The 17,611-nt window shown below is 34.5% G+C and overlaps 1 protein-coding gene across 4 annotated transcripts in view; it reads left to right on the forward strand.

Annotated features, from left to right (window-relative positions):
* Positions 1-17,611, forward strand: part of LOC128985944 (gastrula zinc finger protein XlCGF48.2-like) — a 49,183-nt gene that overhangs the window by 20,319 nt on the left and 11,253 nt on the right. For 3 of the 4 annotated variants that reach the window (XM_054405947.1, XM_054405948.1, XM_054405950.1), the window contains 7 exons: positions 1,784-1,983; positions 2,477-3,349; positions 4,727-4,840; positions 6,473-6,638; positions 8,117-8,275; positions 9,320-9,415; positions 17,466-17,560. In XM_054405947.1, coding sequence (XP_054261922.1) covers positions 1,784-1,983; positions 2,477-3,349; positions 4,727-4,840; positions 6,473-6,638; positions 8,117-8,275; positions 9,320-9,415; positions 17,466-17,560 — 1,703 coding nt within the window. The remainder of the gene's footprint in view (positions 1-1,783; positions 1,984-2,476; positions 3,350-4,726; positions 4,841-6,472; positions 6,639-8,116; positions 8,276-9,319; positions 9,416-17,465; positions 17,561-17,611) is intronic. The other variant, XM_054405949.1, reaches the window with a different exon arrangement.

A 17,611-nucleotide genomic window follows, 5' to 3' on the forward strand; every position in this document is an offset into this window, starting at 1 on the left:
CCGGTTTGCTGTTTTCATACGTATAAAGTGCACGGGAAGCCATACCTGACTGGCTTATGGGAGAGCTGACTGGCTTTCGGGCGGGTGACTGCCACACCGAGTAAATTACCAGCGCACTGACTGCCAAACCGGGTGGGCACAAAAGTATATATATATAAATATATATATATATATGAATTTGAACGGATGGTATTTTTGGCCTCTAGGGACCTCAAAACGAAAAAAAAAATTGGTCCCGGGTCCAGGTCTTACCATGAGTACTACGGTAATAGCTTATTCCCTATATGGGAAATTCGCTAAAAAAATGAAAAAGACTTTGCAAAACTACAGATCAGGGCCATTCTTTTGACACTTTAATCGTCAAAATCGGTCCAAAAATGAGAGAGGAGTTCTGTTTACAAAAATCGGCTTAGCGTATTATATATATAGATAGTTGTCATGTCACCATACCTTATGAGGTTTGTTTTCTTAAATTTTGTACATTTAGGCCTGCAGGGTGAGTAAAAGTCGGGGATTTTTAAAGGTCAGGAAAAGTCGTAAGAAAGTAATGAATTTCGACCGCCTTCAAAATTAGAGCTAAACAGGTACCAAAACTTAAATTTTTTTAGAAAAAGCGTTCCAAAACTCTGCACTGCTAGCCTTTACTACTTCCTCCACCACTGCCTACGTCGTGGACTTGTTTTCCTTCCTTCCCATAGCATTTTAATATTTTAGATACGTTAATCTAACTGCCCCAAAGCGTTCCCACACTCTGCACTGCTAGCCTTTACTACTTCCTTCACCACTTACTACGTTTAGAATTGATAGATTTTGGTATCGACACTCACTATTTGTTGAAAAATAACTAGTCTTGAAAAATATGGAATTAGTCTTTAATTTTAAAATGGAAATAAACTAGACACCCTGTAGGTATTATCAAATATTGAAATTGGCTTTGTCTAAACCTTCCAAACATTTGACAAAACAACATTGGTAAGTTTGGCTAAAATATGTTCAGCCGTTATTGAGTTAAGGTGTTAGAAAGTTTGCATTGAAGTCGACCCCTAAGAGCTTCGCTTCGCTCCGCTCAAATATAATTTTCACTAGGTTATCAGGTTTCTTTCAATACACCTGTGCATGTTTAATTTCAGTGCTGTAGTTCTAAAAACGGTAAGGAGCATGGATTATATGATCATGAGGTAATAATAATAATAATAATAAATCTTTATTGTCGTTTGGTAATATAAACATTACAATAGACAAGGTCAACATGTTTTGTTACATATGTTATATAAAATATTAAATATTCTACAGAAAATGTTAAAATAAAGTTAAAAGAATCTTAAAAGGATAAAGCAAGTAAATAAAGCAAATAAAGCAAAGGATAAGGAGGTACTTTGGTATTATACCAACCACACCGATAAATCCATTTTTAAATAAAATTTTAAGTAGTTTATAAAACAAAATCTTCCTAACCTAACCTTTTATTTATAATTTTGTGAAATATTCAATTGTACCGGTATGTGAAATGTTAAGCTGGGATTTTATAATATAGATAATTTATTTATTTGGTCACCCACACTCTACATACTTTTGGGATATATCCACATTGTTTGGTTCTATAGCAAGGTAGATCGGTAAATTCACCTTAGCACAACTTTGCATCTAAATACTAATAAGAAATGTTATGGAGAAAGTGAGTTAGACCAGGTTCTGTAAGAATCGATCTGATTCTAAGCCTATTCAGTATACTTTTGCAAATAAGCGAGATGGACCAGGATGTGTAAGAATGTATTTACCTCAGATTACTACCGTGAGATGCCGCCTGATGTGCTCCCAGGAGAGTTACTGGGTGCCGAGCGTCGCAGTGAGTGGGAGTGTTCCACCTGCGGCCAGGTAGAGGAGAACGTAGCTGCGTTTGCTCGACATCTCAGGACTCATCTCCGCCTGTCAAAACCCTCTCTGCGCTGCCCGCATTGCAAGGTCAACTTCCGCAAGGACATTGTGAGTAAACATTGATTCATGGAATTCTACTGTAGACATTCTCCAATTCTTGGCTTAATAATTATTTTTCCCTAATATTAGTATGCACTTAAAGCTTTTCAAACACAATCCATGTCCAATGGTTATTTTAAATACTTTCTTTACTGTTGAGAGTGGATTTTCGTGTAGTAATGTCATATAATAAAAATACTACACTGGCCATTCGATTCTTTCTTTTTTTGTAAGACAACCACCAGTATCCAACCATTGCTTATATTATATTTCAAATCTGATTTAAGCAACAGAAAACTCATTTTTTATAAACAATTATTATATTTTTGCTTTTGAATACATAAAAAGGGTTAAATTATCTGATTTCTTTTTCAGATTGATCCGATTTAGTTGATCAATCCAACAGTAATACCTATAACCTTTAATTCTTCATAAAATTCAACGTTATTCTATAATATTTCCCATGTATAAAAGAATTCTATAATCATATTTTCTGTTCCAGAGTTATCGAATACATCTAGAAATATGTAACAAAAAAGCACTGGAAAAAAACTCTAATGCAAAAAATGTATCAGACTTAAACCAAACCATTTATACTGTAAAAGTCGTGAACCCTGGTGCAGCAATATCGTCAGACGTTATTAGTGTGAATGATAACAATGTTACTAGTCAGTCAGTCAATGTCGACATTTCAAAAAACCTTCATCCAGAAGCATTTACAAACTGTAAACCTGATAGTTCAAGTATCGATACAAGCAAGAGCATGGATTTAGCAAATAACACTTGGAACATTTCAGAACAACATGGAGAGAAAGACAAAAGTGAAACTATTGCTACACAATCAGCGTGTCTGAGGCCTGAAGACAAGATTGATATGAATAAAAATTGCAAGTTTCAACAGCTACAAAATGGAGAAGAAAACCTGGAAGAAAATCTTATTGTAAAATCTCATTTGAACCCTCCAATACTTGACCTGAGCGATGATATTGACTTTCACCTGACCAAGTCCTTTGACGAAATGATCAATGACGACTGTAACTTGAAACATAGTAGAAGTTTGGATTTGTTCGGAACAGTGGAGCCGTCCTTGATACCCTCTGATGTTACCAATCCTCATAACTCGTCTTTGGAATCAACATCTTTCTATTCCCTCGAGAAAAACGAATTCCTTCAGACAGATTTTGCTACTTGCAATGATGTTACAGATGAAGAAAGGAACAGAATCGTTGAAAAGTTACTGACTGAGACGGAAGATAATTTTTTTGCCAGTGATTATGAAATAACCGATGGGTGTTGCAGCGATAATGCGAAAGTGGATCAGACAAATGAAGAGACACACGCAAACAAAGTAGTGACGAGAGATAATCAATCTAAGGTAAGAACGATGTGTCAATTGTACAGTTTTCTTTTACTATTTGTGTTGTTAAATCAACTGTTTCGAACAAAAATCGTAATAGTTATAGTTATGACACTTTGGTACGGTAAATCATATTTATCAAGATTTGTTTGCAAGAGGGGATAAAATCTGTTTGCTGATGCCTTTGCACACTAAGGGTACGTGGAGATGCCACTTTCCAATTCTTCCGGGCAACCCACTAAAATCAATCCCTAACTAGCCACGGGATCACCTTTCAGCATTACTTCATGGTCAGGATGGTTTTTTAATGTTTCAGTTCAACAGCTTTTCTCTTCCATAACCTCACGTATGAAACTTTCTGTTGTTTTTCAGTTTTCTTCTTTCTCTAACATTATTGATTAGATTATCAGCTCTGACCCTCTGGCTGAGGCTTTCCTCCATATTTTGAGGCTCGTTTTCAAACTTTGGGCACCAAAAGATTGCATGCTCTCTCTCGTCTCTGAGGTTTCCATAGTGTAAAAAAAGGTATCTGCCTCGACCTTTTGAATCCTCACAAGGTAACTTCTGAAGGCTCCATATCCTGTCATAACTTAAATGAGTTCGCAAACCAGCATGATCAGACCATGGGAACGAGGTTTTACAGGGTTTTTATTGGGTAAAAATTGTTTTTTCTCATTTTTGACCCTCAAAACACAAAATTTCTCTAGACCATTTTTAAGAGCTTTAAAAACCAAATAATTGTTTGTACGATTATTACTTACGGTGAAAATTAAAAAAACTGTAAGTTTAAAATTCTCATGTATTTTTAATGGAGAATATTGTAAAATGTTGTAGTTTGCTTGTTTATGGATAAATTTTGATTGAACTTGGCAAATTTATTTATTTTATGCTAAGCTATTAATATTTTACTAAAAACACTTAATTACCCTCCCTGAAGCAGCAAACCTATGTACTTGTTAAACCTAATGCTAATGAAAATTCAATCAGGCAAATGGAATGGAAATTCGCTTAGTCTGCAGGTTTGCTGCTGCGGGAATATTTTGCTCTTGAGGCGATCTACACCTTATCAGTTTCCTCTGAAGCAGTCTGCTTTATTTCTTTACAGACTTCTGTAGATGTTCCTTTATTAGAAGGTCGATTGGTAGCGTTCCAGCCATATCAAAATTAAATTTCACCCTGAATACTATATTATAAAGCTAGGTGAAGCTAAAACATTAATTCATATTTTAGGCCTACACCATGCAAACTAATTCAAAATAATGTTTAGATTGTTGAAATTGGTACTCAGTTGCCATTTCTTTTGTCATTGGCTTTCAATTAATGATTAGTCTAAGTAAACAACCTTTTTTCTGTGCAATGTTTTCAACACTTGTTGATCATATTTGTTCTTTCCAGCCAGGTGGAGATTTCAAATGTGATATTTGCTCCAAAATCTTTACCAAGTCAATATACCTATACAGACACCTAAGGAAACACACTGGGGAGTTCAAGTGCAACAGCTGTTTTATGGTAGGTTGGTTAATCTATATTTATAAAAGAGGAAGTTTGTATGTATATATACATATTTGAACGTTATGGACTCCGAAACCGCTTGACAGATTGTAATGAAACTTTCAGGCATTACTTAAAGATGGCTTGTGTGAAGTTTGGTGCAGATCTGTCAAAAGGGCTCCCCGCCCCAGTGCCTCTGGAGTTTCCCATGTTAACCTTACGAGTACTTATATTTAAATGGAATTAAAGAATCTTAACAGCTGGTTCAACTAAACAATTTGATTCTGCGATGTTCAATAGCATTAAAAAGTTAATAGGTTTACCAACAGGGTGCAGCACTATTACTTTTTTAAATTTATGACAACAGTTAATTTGCAACTAAAAGGTGAGTGAGCGTAGCGAACGAGCTAAACCTGAAGGCAAGTGAGCGCAGCGAACGAGCTCCAACCTAAAGGTGAGTAAGCGTAGCAAACGAACTTCAACCAGGACGTGATTGAGCATTGCAAAAGAGCTCATCTTGAAAATTAACGAGCATTTGACATAAAACCACATTAGGACAGGACGGAGTCTGTCGGGCCAGCTAGTACTTAATAAATAAAATTGTAACTTAACTTTGGCTTGGCTATTGATATTGTTCATCAATATAATGACAGCCATGGATGAAACGTGACCTTAGACTTAACAATACAGAAGTTCTAGTAAATTAAAATTTTAAGATGCAGAAGTTTACTAATCTAATTTAAGTCAGCCTTGAATCTAAATAAGTTCTCATTGATAACCTTTCAAGATTAGAGGCAGTTTTTACGTGATCGAAACAAGCCCCAGCTGTCCTTTGTATATTGGGCATTTATAACATGAGATGTCCTCTATGATCTGTAAAATGAAACTCAGAATATACTGGCTATACACTATCAAAATGTGTAGTCACTGAAAAATAGGCCTACTGTGGGTAAGATAATCGGCTGAGGTATTGATACGCTGGGCTTTCTTTTGTAGGAGCAGGATTATAGAAAATGTTGGTGATTGTCTCCATAATACAATGCCATAGGGGATATGGCTATGAAAAACTGTATGGTAGACATTAATCAAATATCTTTTAGTAACAACATATTTTAGCTTCCTTAACAAAAAAATAGCTTTTGAAAACATGGTACAAACCTGCAGGACATGGTCATTCCATGTTAGTTTAGTGTCCAGCTAGAAGCCCAAAGGATTTACAGGTTCAGAAAATACTCTGGGAACATTTAACTTAAGAGTTAAATGGATGGATTGATCCTTCTCTGCATTGAGTTGTTTGTAAGCTAAGATAAGAACCACTCCTACAACAGGCTGTCTGCCTTTACTGAAACTCCTTAAGATGTCCTCTCTTGAAATCTGGTTGCGTCTGCAAAGAGCCGAGACTGGTGATCGTATTATTAATTGTGTTCATCATAATTATTGTGTACATTACCTATAAGCGTATTGTAATTTAGTCGGGATGGGAATCAAACAATTGTTAAATCTATTTAACAATATTTTTCTTCATCCCCCTGTAGTTGAAAACAAGCCATGAGTGATGCATATGTCACATATATGGTGGAGAATGTTATGGTATTTACAGTTAGTTTGGTCAAGACAAATGTTAAGAGAGTCAGACCATTGTCTGTTTAGGTGTTTGCACGTAACGAGAATCTGCAGAACCATCGACGGAGCTGCTCCATTGCGAAAGACACACAAGACTCTATCAGGCAGATGCGGATAGTCTGCAAGTATTGTAGACTCCAGTTCTACTCTCTCTCCTCTTTACATCAACACATGGAGGAACATTACTGCAGTGGTAACTATTTACTTTTTACTAGGGATGGACGAGATTGGATTTTTAGTTTGAGACGAGACGAGACGAGATTTTTTATTTCTCATAAAATTTCGAGACGAGATCGAGACGGGATTTCCCTTCTCATACACAACGGGAAATGCACGTTCAAAATTTTTACCTGATTTTGTAACATTGTTAGATGACTGTTTAAATACAAAAATAATTATAATAGGCAAGAATATTTACAATCTTTTATTAAAAAACATCAGCATAACATTTTTTTATTAATCACGCCTAACTTATTAAAAATGCCTACGATTAGGAAACATAGTGATATCAGTTAGGATAGAGTTCAACTTATCCTAAAATAAAATAAATCATAAAATAAAGCAATTCTTAATTTTTATAAAATATTTACTTGTTTTGACTTTTTATAGTAATAAAACATTCCTCACACTGCTTACACTTAACAAAACTTCTCTAATGTTATTAAAGTAATATTTACATTAAAAGAATTAATTAAATAAGAACGCCTTCGCAAAGGAAACGCAACTACAACACGCTCCTGTATTGCGGGTATTGCATTGACTTTCTGCAGGCGTTTTTAATTTTTTTTAATTTTTTTATTTTTATTCTCGTCTCGATTAAAATCTCGGTCAAAAAGAAATCTCGTCTCGTGTAACGAGATTTAAAATTTCCCGAAAATTTCCCGAAATTTCGAGATTTGACCATCCCTACTTTTTACTTTAGCTGCCCGTCACCATAGGCTACAAGTCTGTGCACCAATCTAAAGACAATAAAGAACTTGTAAATTAGTCAACATTTAAGTCACATTCATAGGCAAGCCAGGGATAACATAGTGGTCTACATTACAACCATAGATAAAGTATATGCTCTCTCATTCATCATTCTTATTTATCAAGTACAGGTCTATCTTGATGTTAGTTCTATGCAGTTAATGTGTGGTGTGATTTGGTTTACTATTTCTTCTTGTTATTTCACTTTTTTAAAAACTAGATTAACCAAATAAAATTGTGTAATTATTTACATTAGCTTGTCCTCTGGTTCTAGAACTAAACAGTAAAGCACAACATTATGAAATTGGCCCTAAAATAAGAGAGAGAAACATATTATCCACACTAGTGCTCAATGTCCCCAATAATAAAAAATTAAAAGTAGCAGCAAACTCACACGTTAATTTTTACTTCCTTGAGGATCGTAACTTATTGTTGCAGTTAAAATGATTATATTCATAGAACAATAAGTTGTAAAAAATTATGTTTTCTATTATTTCTAGGTTTTATGCAAAAATAACCATTAAAGAATCAAAATAAAAACAATAAAAACCTCCAAGAGATATCATGTCTTTGCGATTTAGCACCTTTTGAGAAGATTTTTGTGATAAAATATCCCGTCATTTTTCTGCTGCCCATTACTCTGAGTTGGTAGGACTGACTGCACTGGATATGCAAAATATATAGAAATATGAAATGTTCCAGGTGACACGTGGAGTTGTAGGTGCCATCTGATCTCAAATAGTGCAGAACTTTTTTTGACCCACAACTGCCCTTTCAGCAATGGGAAGACGTGCACATTATGCGGCAAAAAGTTTAACTCCCAAAAAGAGTTTATTGAACACAAAAACTATCCGACTTTAAGTAAGTTTGCATTGATATCCTTTCAATTTAGTTTTTATCATTCCCCCTGCAGGATTTGATAAAAGATTTTATTTCCAGTTTGATCCTTTTTATTTATATAATTATCCATGGCGCTATCACTGATATTTATTTTTATATTTGTTCATTTTTTATAAGTAGATGTAATATCTTCTTGACCAATGAATTATTATGCTATCTAGATATAAAACATTTGAAATTTTTCTGCCGATGTTTAATCTCTTTAAATGTCAAGAAAAAGTTATTTGTTATTCATGATGAACCTAAAAATATTTTACGTAAGAACAATGAGTACATAAATAATGTATGTTAGGTTCTTCCAACCAACATGTAAAGTATTCACTCAAATTTGCCAATTTTCTTTAAAAATATGCTATTCATGAATAATTTTAATGTCACAGTAGACCGTCTATAATCCGGCACTGCAGTGATCTGGCGTTTTTTGACAAGTGTGGTGGGGTATTCAAGTTGAGACACGTTATTGTGTAAACAGTTTAATTCACAGTGTCTAGTGTGACTGTATTTAGGAGCTTTGCGGTAATATATACATCATCATAGCCTTCCTTGATCGCTCGTTTTGTGCTTTTTAATTGATTGCGTTTTTATTGATGACATTCCAGTAATCCGGCATTTTCACTTATCTGGTTGTATCACGGTCCTATATCTGCCGGATTACTGAGAGTCTAATGTACATCTATTTATAAAAATAAAAGCTGCAAATATTTAATTTATATGCTATTATTAGTAACTACCCCTCTCTCTTCTCTAATTCAATATTTGTTATTCTTTAGTAAATGTAAATTCATAATTTAGGCCTAATTTTTTCATCTCCAAACAATATCTGACTACATTTACTTTACTTACACTAGCAAAAATAATCTTACCTTTCTAGTTTCTATCAATTGGTTTTGCCTTGATTTATCTTATTGAAACTACCAGAACCTTAAACTTTAGAAAGATCAATACAATCCACTTTGTCTTTACTGTGCAGAAAATAAACAACTGATTTTTTATGAATTGTTTTAGGAACTCACGTTAAACCAGATCGTTCCCTACTTTGTGAGTTTTGTGGGATTATGCACACAAGCATTACAGGGGCTCGTCTCCATAGACACAGACATCGTAAGTTTCCAAAAGTTCAGCGTTTTAACTTGGGAATGTTGGTAAAAAGGGTTCTGATTGACAGGGATGCTAATAGTTTCCACCCGTAAAATTTCCCTGGAAAACACAGAGAATATCATCATAATAATATTTTGTTGGGCTTAATAAAGCAACTTGTCCATGTTGAAAAACCACAAACATTGGACGGTTTGGGAGCAAACATCCGTTGTGAGATTGCTGGTATATGACCCCAGCTGCAGGATAAAGTGATCTTAAACTGGAGTTTATAAATTGTACTTCATTCAAGCCAGCCGTGGGTCCATATGCCCAATGTTTTTAATCCTTGCTCCCCCAAACAAACCTAAAACCTCTTGCACCCCTGAGTTCAAGCCCACAGGGCCCATTTTTAAAAGCGGTCAGGGTTGTCACAAGTCTCCATTCTGTCGGGAGAGTCCCGATTTCGGTCCCTTGGGCCTGTGTTTATGCCCATGTTAATCCGGGGGAGGAGGGTCTGTCCCAATTTTTTTCCCAACCAAAGGTGGCGGCCCTGGCTGTATTGGGAATGATGTGTCATGGCCGAATGGATGCAGATTCAAGACATGTACCTTTTATCGTTTCAATGTTCGTGTTTGTGTGTCTATGTACGATATGTGAATCGACGACCTTCTGGTGAGGTGAAGATGACTTCTTGAAAGCCGAAACTAGCTGCGGCATTAGCAACCTTTCCGATTACAACGAAGCAGATATTTCCACCAATTCATATATTAGTCCAGGCGCTAAACGGGTTGAGTATGCACTGAAAGTCTGACAAAATTTGACTTTTGATTATTGTTGGGGACATCTAGTAGATGAAAAAAATCGATGATGTCGCATTTCTAGGGTGGTCACAACTCGGGGGGGAGGGGGGGAAGTTGCGCGGGTCATCGGTTTACGTTTCCGCGTCTAACTCACAAACGGTTAATGATAGAAAGGTGAATTAAGCGTCTATCTACGCCTAAATATGTTGTCCTTCAAAAAGGTTATTACAACCTTTCTTCTATCTCTTATACTTTAGGCGCTAATCAACATTTATTGCAAAAAATAAAATTTAAAAATACTTTAAAATGAAATATTGGAAATATTGCGCTTGTTTAGGGCATGTTAAAAACTATTTATGGTTAGAAAAACTAACAAGTAGTACAACAGCACCAAGTTTAAAGAAATCTGTGCAAAAACAACAAAGCTACGTTGATTTCAGTAAGAGTAAACGTGGAAAATTCGTAGTAGTATCGAGGCGCGCATGGATGGTACGTAGCCCAGAGTCAATATAGGTTTGATGTTGTAAGTAACTATGGGAAAGCTGAATTTTTCTATGCTGTTAGAACATGTTGAGATGATCATTTTCCATAAAGTCCCCACTCCTACCCCTTTGTGCTTTCCTCTACCCCCCCCCCCCTTTTTAGATAAATTTACAGTCTCTTAGAAATTAAGCTATAACTTTAAAACGGGTAAGGATAGTAACGCAATCTTTAATTAATAATTTTGCGTTACGATATTCTACAAAAAGTGTATTTACCACGGTATCCTAAATATTCATAGTTAAAAAATATCATAAACATAAAAAAGTAATTTTTATGGATTAATTTATGAAACTTTTCTTTGTAGATTTTTTATACGAGGTCGCACAACAAAATGTTTGATACAAAATTAGGGGTGCATAGTTTACATTTTAAAATGATACATAGTTATTAACAGTTTGTTTGCATATAGTGGTTATAGATAGTACAGTAAATTGATTTTTATTTTATTTATTTTTTATTTTTTGGTTTATTTGATTTTTTTGTGCACCGCAACAATGAAAAAAATTACGTATATTATGGTTTTTGTATTTGAATTTGCCGCTTTATATAGATTATATTAACATTATGTAGCTCATTCAGTACATATACAGACTATAGTGGATACATATGAATGAATATCGTGCATTTGCTGCTGTACGCCAGAGCCTCATTTTATTATACAGGGTGTCTCACCTAAAGTGAACCAATAGATAACTTTTTTATTATGAGATATAGAGTTAACTTCTTATGGGACACTACCCTTTATTTTAAGATGTGTTTTTAGTGGTTTCGAATTTTAAAAATATGTTCGCCATTTCCCAATATGGCTGACAACTTTGTTAGTCCTATAGAATACCCTGTATTTTATGATTGTTTTAGAATGTAAACACTCAATTTTTAAACCTTTTTATTCTTGACATTTTTCTCTAAAGCTACTTGTTTAGGAGTTACATCGAAGAAGAAATGGTTTGTGAGTACATCCTGCATCCTGTAGCTCATAAACGAGTAAGTTTAAGAGCGAAAATACAAAGAATAAACAAGTTTTTAAATCACATCTACATAAAAAAAAAACCATAAAATAAATTGTCCCAATATCAAAGTAAGCTACCATTTTTGAAAATGGTGGCCATTTTCAAAACAACAAAATCAGTATTTTTTAACGTATTATATATAATTTTTTTAACGAGGACTTATATGTGACTTATTTATTCTTTGCACTTTCTCTCTCAACTTACTCGTTTATGAGCTACAGGATGCCGAATGTACACCACAAGCCTTTCTTTTAGATATAACAGGCTGTAACTCCTAAATGGGGTAGGTTTAGAGAAAAAATGTCACGAAGAAAAAAATAGCTTTTAAATTCTAAAAGAATACTAAAATACAGCGTATTCCATAAGAAATAACAAAGTTGGTGGCCATATTGGAAAATGGTGGATATATTTTTTTTATTCGTAATCATCCCTAAAAACATTTTTTACAAATAAAGGGGGTCGTCTAATAAAAAGTTAACTCTATATGGAAAATAAAATTTATGTATGTTCACTATGTAATCTCAACCGGGATGAAACGTGTACCCTTTTATAGCAGAATGTCCAATTTTAAAAAAAGATACGTCAATTTTGGTCCAACAAGTTATATTTAAATGAATATGAGTTTTTTTTGAATTTTTAAATGGCAAAGATTGGCGGGCACTTGGAAATTATCTTAAAGAGGCGTGGAGTAAAGGGTGGGAATTGATAATGGAGTATAATTATTAAATTTAAGAATTGAGATATCAATACAAAAATGGGAAAAATCTATGTAATTTAAAAAATTTATAAAACATTGTTTGTTAAGTATCTATCAAAGTAATTATAAAAGTAACAGGTTTGTTTTATGAATTATTAACTGTTTGTAGGAAAAATTCAGATTCTCAGTAGGCTACATTTAAATTGTATTATTCATTCAATTGTTATCTGATCTGTATTAGTATGTAGTGCTATTTGTGTATATTCTGTAGTTGAAATCAGTTTATTTTTTGAATAATTGTATGTGATTCATGGAATTTTTTTCAACTGTTTTAAAATATTTTAAAATCAGTGTGTCTAACACAAAACAGACGGTCTTCGACCATTGTTCTTTGCATTTAAATAAAAAAACACTGTATTGATATTTTATTACAATGAACAAATTTCCTTCTTCTTCTTCTTCAGAAATCCATAATAGTTCTTTTTAAATATTTATTTATCTCATAATTCTTTTTGTAGATTATCGTAACGCAAAATGATTAATTAAAGATTGCATTATTATCCTTACCCGTTTTAAAGTTATAGCTTAATTGCTAAGAGGCTGTAAATTTATCTAAAAAGGGGTGTTAAAAGGAAAGCACAAGGGGGGAGGAGTGTTGACTTTCGGGAAAATGGTCATCTCAACATGGTCTAACAGCATAGAAAAATTCAGCTTTCCCATAGTTACTTACAACATCAAACCTATATTGACTCTGGGCTACGTACCATCCATGCGCGCCTCGATACTACTACGAATTTTCCACTTTTACTCTTACTGAAATCAACGTAGCTCTGTTGTTTTTGCACAGATTTCTTTAAACTTGGTGCTGTTGTACTACTTGTTAGTTTTTCTAACCATAAATAGTTTGTAATATGCCCTAAACAAGCGCAATATTTCTGATATTTCATTTTAAAGTATTTTTAAATTTTATTTTTTGCAATAAATGTTGATTAGCGCCTAAAGTATAAGAGATAGAAGAAAGGTTGTAATAACCTTTTTGAAGGACAACATATTTAGGCGTAGATAGACGCTTAATTCACCTTTCTATCATTAACCGTTTGTGAGTTAGACGCGAAAACGTAAACCGATGACCCGCGCAACTTCCCCCCCTCCCCCTGAGTTGTGACCACCCTAGAAATGCGACATCATCGATTTTTTTCATCTACTAGATGTCCCCAACAATAATCAAAAGTCAAATTTTGTCAGACTTTCAGTGCATACTCAACCCGTTTAGCGCCTGGACTATATATTCAATGTAATCCTTAAGCTAACATAAATAAACGGTATCAGCATTCTGACACATACTTTCTCCCATAAGATTGTCAACAACCTTTCTCATGAGTAAGCGGTGAGAGTAAATATACGGAAATGGGATTTGTACAATTTTCTTCAGAATTTAAAGGACTATAACATACTAAATTTTTATCAAAATCGTTCGGGCCATTTTTGAGAAAATCCGATTTTTCCAGTTTTTTATGGGGTTTTATGGGAAAATCCCCATTAAAAATAAAATTTTCTAAAAAATGACAAAAACTATCAAAATTGTAAGGATCATAACATACTCTGTTAAATCAAAACCGGATTTTTGTCTAAAATCCTATTTTTTGTTATTTTATGGGGGTTTTATGGGAAAATAACATAATTTACCATAACTTTTGAACCGTAATTTTTACAGAAATGGGATTTGTACCATTTTGTTCAGAATTTAAAGGGCTACAACATACAAAATTTTTATCAAAATCGTTCAGGCCATTTTTGAGAAAATCCGATTTTTCCAGTTTTTTATGGGTTTTTATGGGAAAATCCCCATAAAAAATCAAAATTTCAAAAAAATGAAAAAAACGCCTGGAGATACCACGGATTAGAACCTACATACCAAATTTCATTGAAATCGGACCACAGGTGTAGTCCCTAGCTCTGTAGGCTACACATCCAGACACACAGACACACACACAGACACACACACACACACACACACACACACACACACACACAGACATCACTTCAAAAACCACTTTTTTGGGTCCAGGGGGACCCAAAACGAATATATCCACTCAAAACTCAAACTCGAAAATTTTGACGAAAACAATACTTTCTCCATATACTATGGTATAGGGGGAGAAAGTAAAAATGAGAGTTATTTGTTTATATGGAGGAAGTATTGTTTTTGTCAAAAATTTTCGAGTTTGAGTTTTGAGTGGATATATCCATTTTGGGCCCCCCTGAACCCAAAAAAGTGGTTTTCGAAGTGATGTCTGTGTGTGTCTGTATGAGTGGATGTGTACAGAGCTACAGACCACACCTGTAGTCCGATTTAGATTAAATTTGGTATGTAGGTACTAATCCATGGTATCTCCAGGCGTTTTTTTTTTCCATTTTTCGAAATTTTGATTTTTAATGGGGATTTTCCCATAAATAACCCATTAAATAACGGAAAAATCTGATTTCTTCGAAAATAGCCCAAACGATTTTGCTTAAGATTTATTATGTTAAAGACCTTTAGATTTTGAACAAAATTGTACAAATCCTATTTACGTAAAAATTACGGTTCAAAAGTTATTGTAAATTTTGTGTTTTTTTTCTACAAAATTATCATAGTTACTCCCACCGCTTACCCATTATAAAGCAGGGTGTCTACCAGTCGGGAATTCCGGGAAATTCGGGAAAAAGTCGGGGATTTTGAAAGGTCGGGAAAAGTCGTGAAAAAGTCATGAATTTTGGCCGAAAGTCGGGAATAATCTAACCTTTCAAAGTTAGGGATGAACGAGTTGCAAAACTTCCATCCATATACATAGTTGACTGTTACATTGATACTGTTACTTTGACTATCAATATCCATATAACTTTATTGACATTATTCAAATGATTGACATTAATTATATAAGTTATTCACCGAGACATTGCTTAGCCATACAAGTTATTACCATCCAAGTACATGGCATACACTCATACTGAGACATTGCTTAGCCATACAGGTTATTGCCATCCAAGTACATGGCATACGCTGTGACATTGCTTAGCCATACAGGTTATTGCCATCCAAGTACATGGCATACACTCATACTGAGACATTGCTTAGCCATACAGGTTATTGCCATCCAAGTACATGGCATACACTCATACTGAGACATTGCTTAGCCATACAGGTTATTGCCATCCAAGTACATGGCATACACTATGACATTGCTTAGCCATACAGGTTATTGCCATCCAAGTACATGGCATACACTCATACTGAGACATTGCTTAGCCATACAGGTTATTGCCATCCAAGTACATGGTATAAACTGTGACATTGCTTAGCCATACAGGTTATTGCCATCCAAGTACATGGCATAGCCTTCACTGTGACATGCTTAGCCATACAGGTTATTGCCATGTCCAAGTACATGGCATACACTAACACTGAGACATTGCTTCGCCATACAGGTTATTGCTATCCAAGTACATGGCATACACTGAGACATTGCTTCGCCATACATGTTATTGCCATCCAAGTACATGGCATACACTGAGACATTGCTTCGCCATACAGGTTATTGCCATCCAACTACATGGCATACACTGAGACATTGCTTCACCATACAGGTTATTGCCATCCAAGTACATGGCATACACTGAGACATTGCTTAGCCATACAGCACAGGTTATTGTCATCCAAGTACATGGCATACACTGTGACATTGCTTAACCATACAGGTTATTGCCATCCAAGTACATGGCATACACTCACACTGAGACATTGCTTCGCTATACAGGTTATTGCCATCCAAGTACATGGCATACACTGTGACATTGCTTAGCCATACAGGTTATTGCCATCCAACTACATGGCATACACTGAGACATTGCTTCATCATACAGGTTATTGCCATCCAAGTACATGGCATTGGCATACACTGAGACATTGCTTCGCCAAACAAGAAGTTATGTATACCTTGTAGTTCTGATTCTATCCTCTTATTTGATCAATGTAAACCGATTGAAAGATTCAGAATTTAAATCTTACAAAGGTTTTTATTTGTTTACACCCAAACATATTTTTATTTATAAAATCAATACAATAAAATAGGTAACATGCTTAACAACATGATGCTGCAAGTAAAAATTATGAACTAGGCAAGAAGCTCACTGATATTTCTAGAAATACTGTTTCTTCTAATGTATGATTGAAAACAGATATTTCACTCCACTGAAAAGTATGAATAGAAAAATTCCTTTGGCTTCGAATCGAGTTACATCTACATTTTTTTTAATCGAATCGTTGCTTTGAATTGAAATGTTTTGCTGCTTCACACACCCCCACATTTAATACGGGATTTTCTCGGCATGTGATTCGTTTCGATCGTCAGTGATTTCGCTGCGTCACGAGTGACAACATATGATGACGAAGATACCGTGACCACGAGACGGAAAAAGGTGTAGTAACATGGAGAATGGACCGAGTTTTTGGTCGGGATTTATATTGAAATGGTAATGAAAAGTCGGGAAATCCATTTGAGAAATCTGGTAGACACCCTGTAAAGGTTGTTGACAAGCTTATGGGAGAAAGTATGTGTCAGATTGCTGATACCGTTTATTTTATAAAGTAATTAGTAAACCTTCGATAGTTCGACACGGGCTGAGCTATTTTATCAAGTGATATTTAATGGTTACTAATGTGATTTAAGCTGACTTGAACATTAATTTTCATTTATAGTTGACTTGAGACTTAACTACTGAACAGTGAAATTAATTGTTAAGCTTTTTAGTATTTAATACATTTGGGTGCTTTCTATATAAGACTTGTGTTTTTACTTTCCTGTATATTAAACTCCATTTACTCGCTATAGTTCAACATTTCGATAGTTCGACATCCCTTAAGTCCATAAAGTGTCAAACTATCTAGGTACTACTGTAATTAGTTTAGTAATAATTAAAAACTTTTAAGTGTGAAATTGTTTGTCCCTTGTAATTGATCTAAATGTATTAAATGCATTTTTCAGATGAAAAAACCTACAGCTGTTCAACTTGTGGAGAAAGATTTTCCAGAATGGATGGACTAGTGATTCATTCACAAAAGCACGAAAATGTTTTATGGGTAATGAACACAAATAGCAAATAGACTGTATAGGCCTAGTTTAGAGATGAG

The sequence above is a fragment of the Macrosteles quadrilineatus genome, unplaced genomic scaffold (assembly GCF_028750875.1).
Source record: "Macrosteles quadrilineatus isolate MER2022 unplaced genomic scaffold, UCM_ALF_1.0 Scaffold_2__2_contigs__length_208266976, whole genome shotgun sequence".
Taxonomy (NCBI): domain Eukaryota; kingdom Metazoa; phylum Arthropoda; class Insecta; order Hemiptera; family Cicadellidae; genus Macrosteles; species Macrosteles quadrilineatus.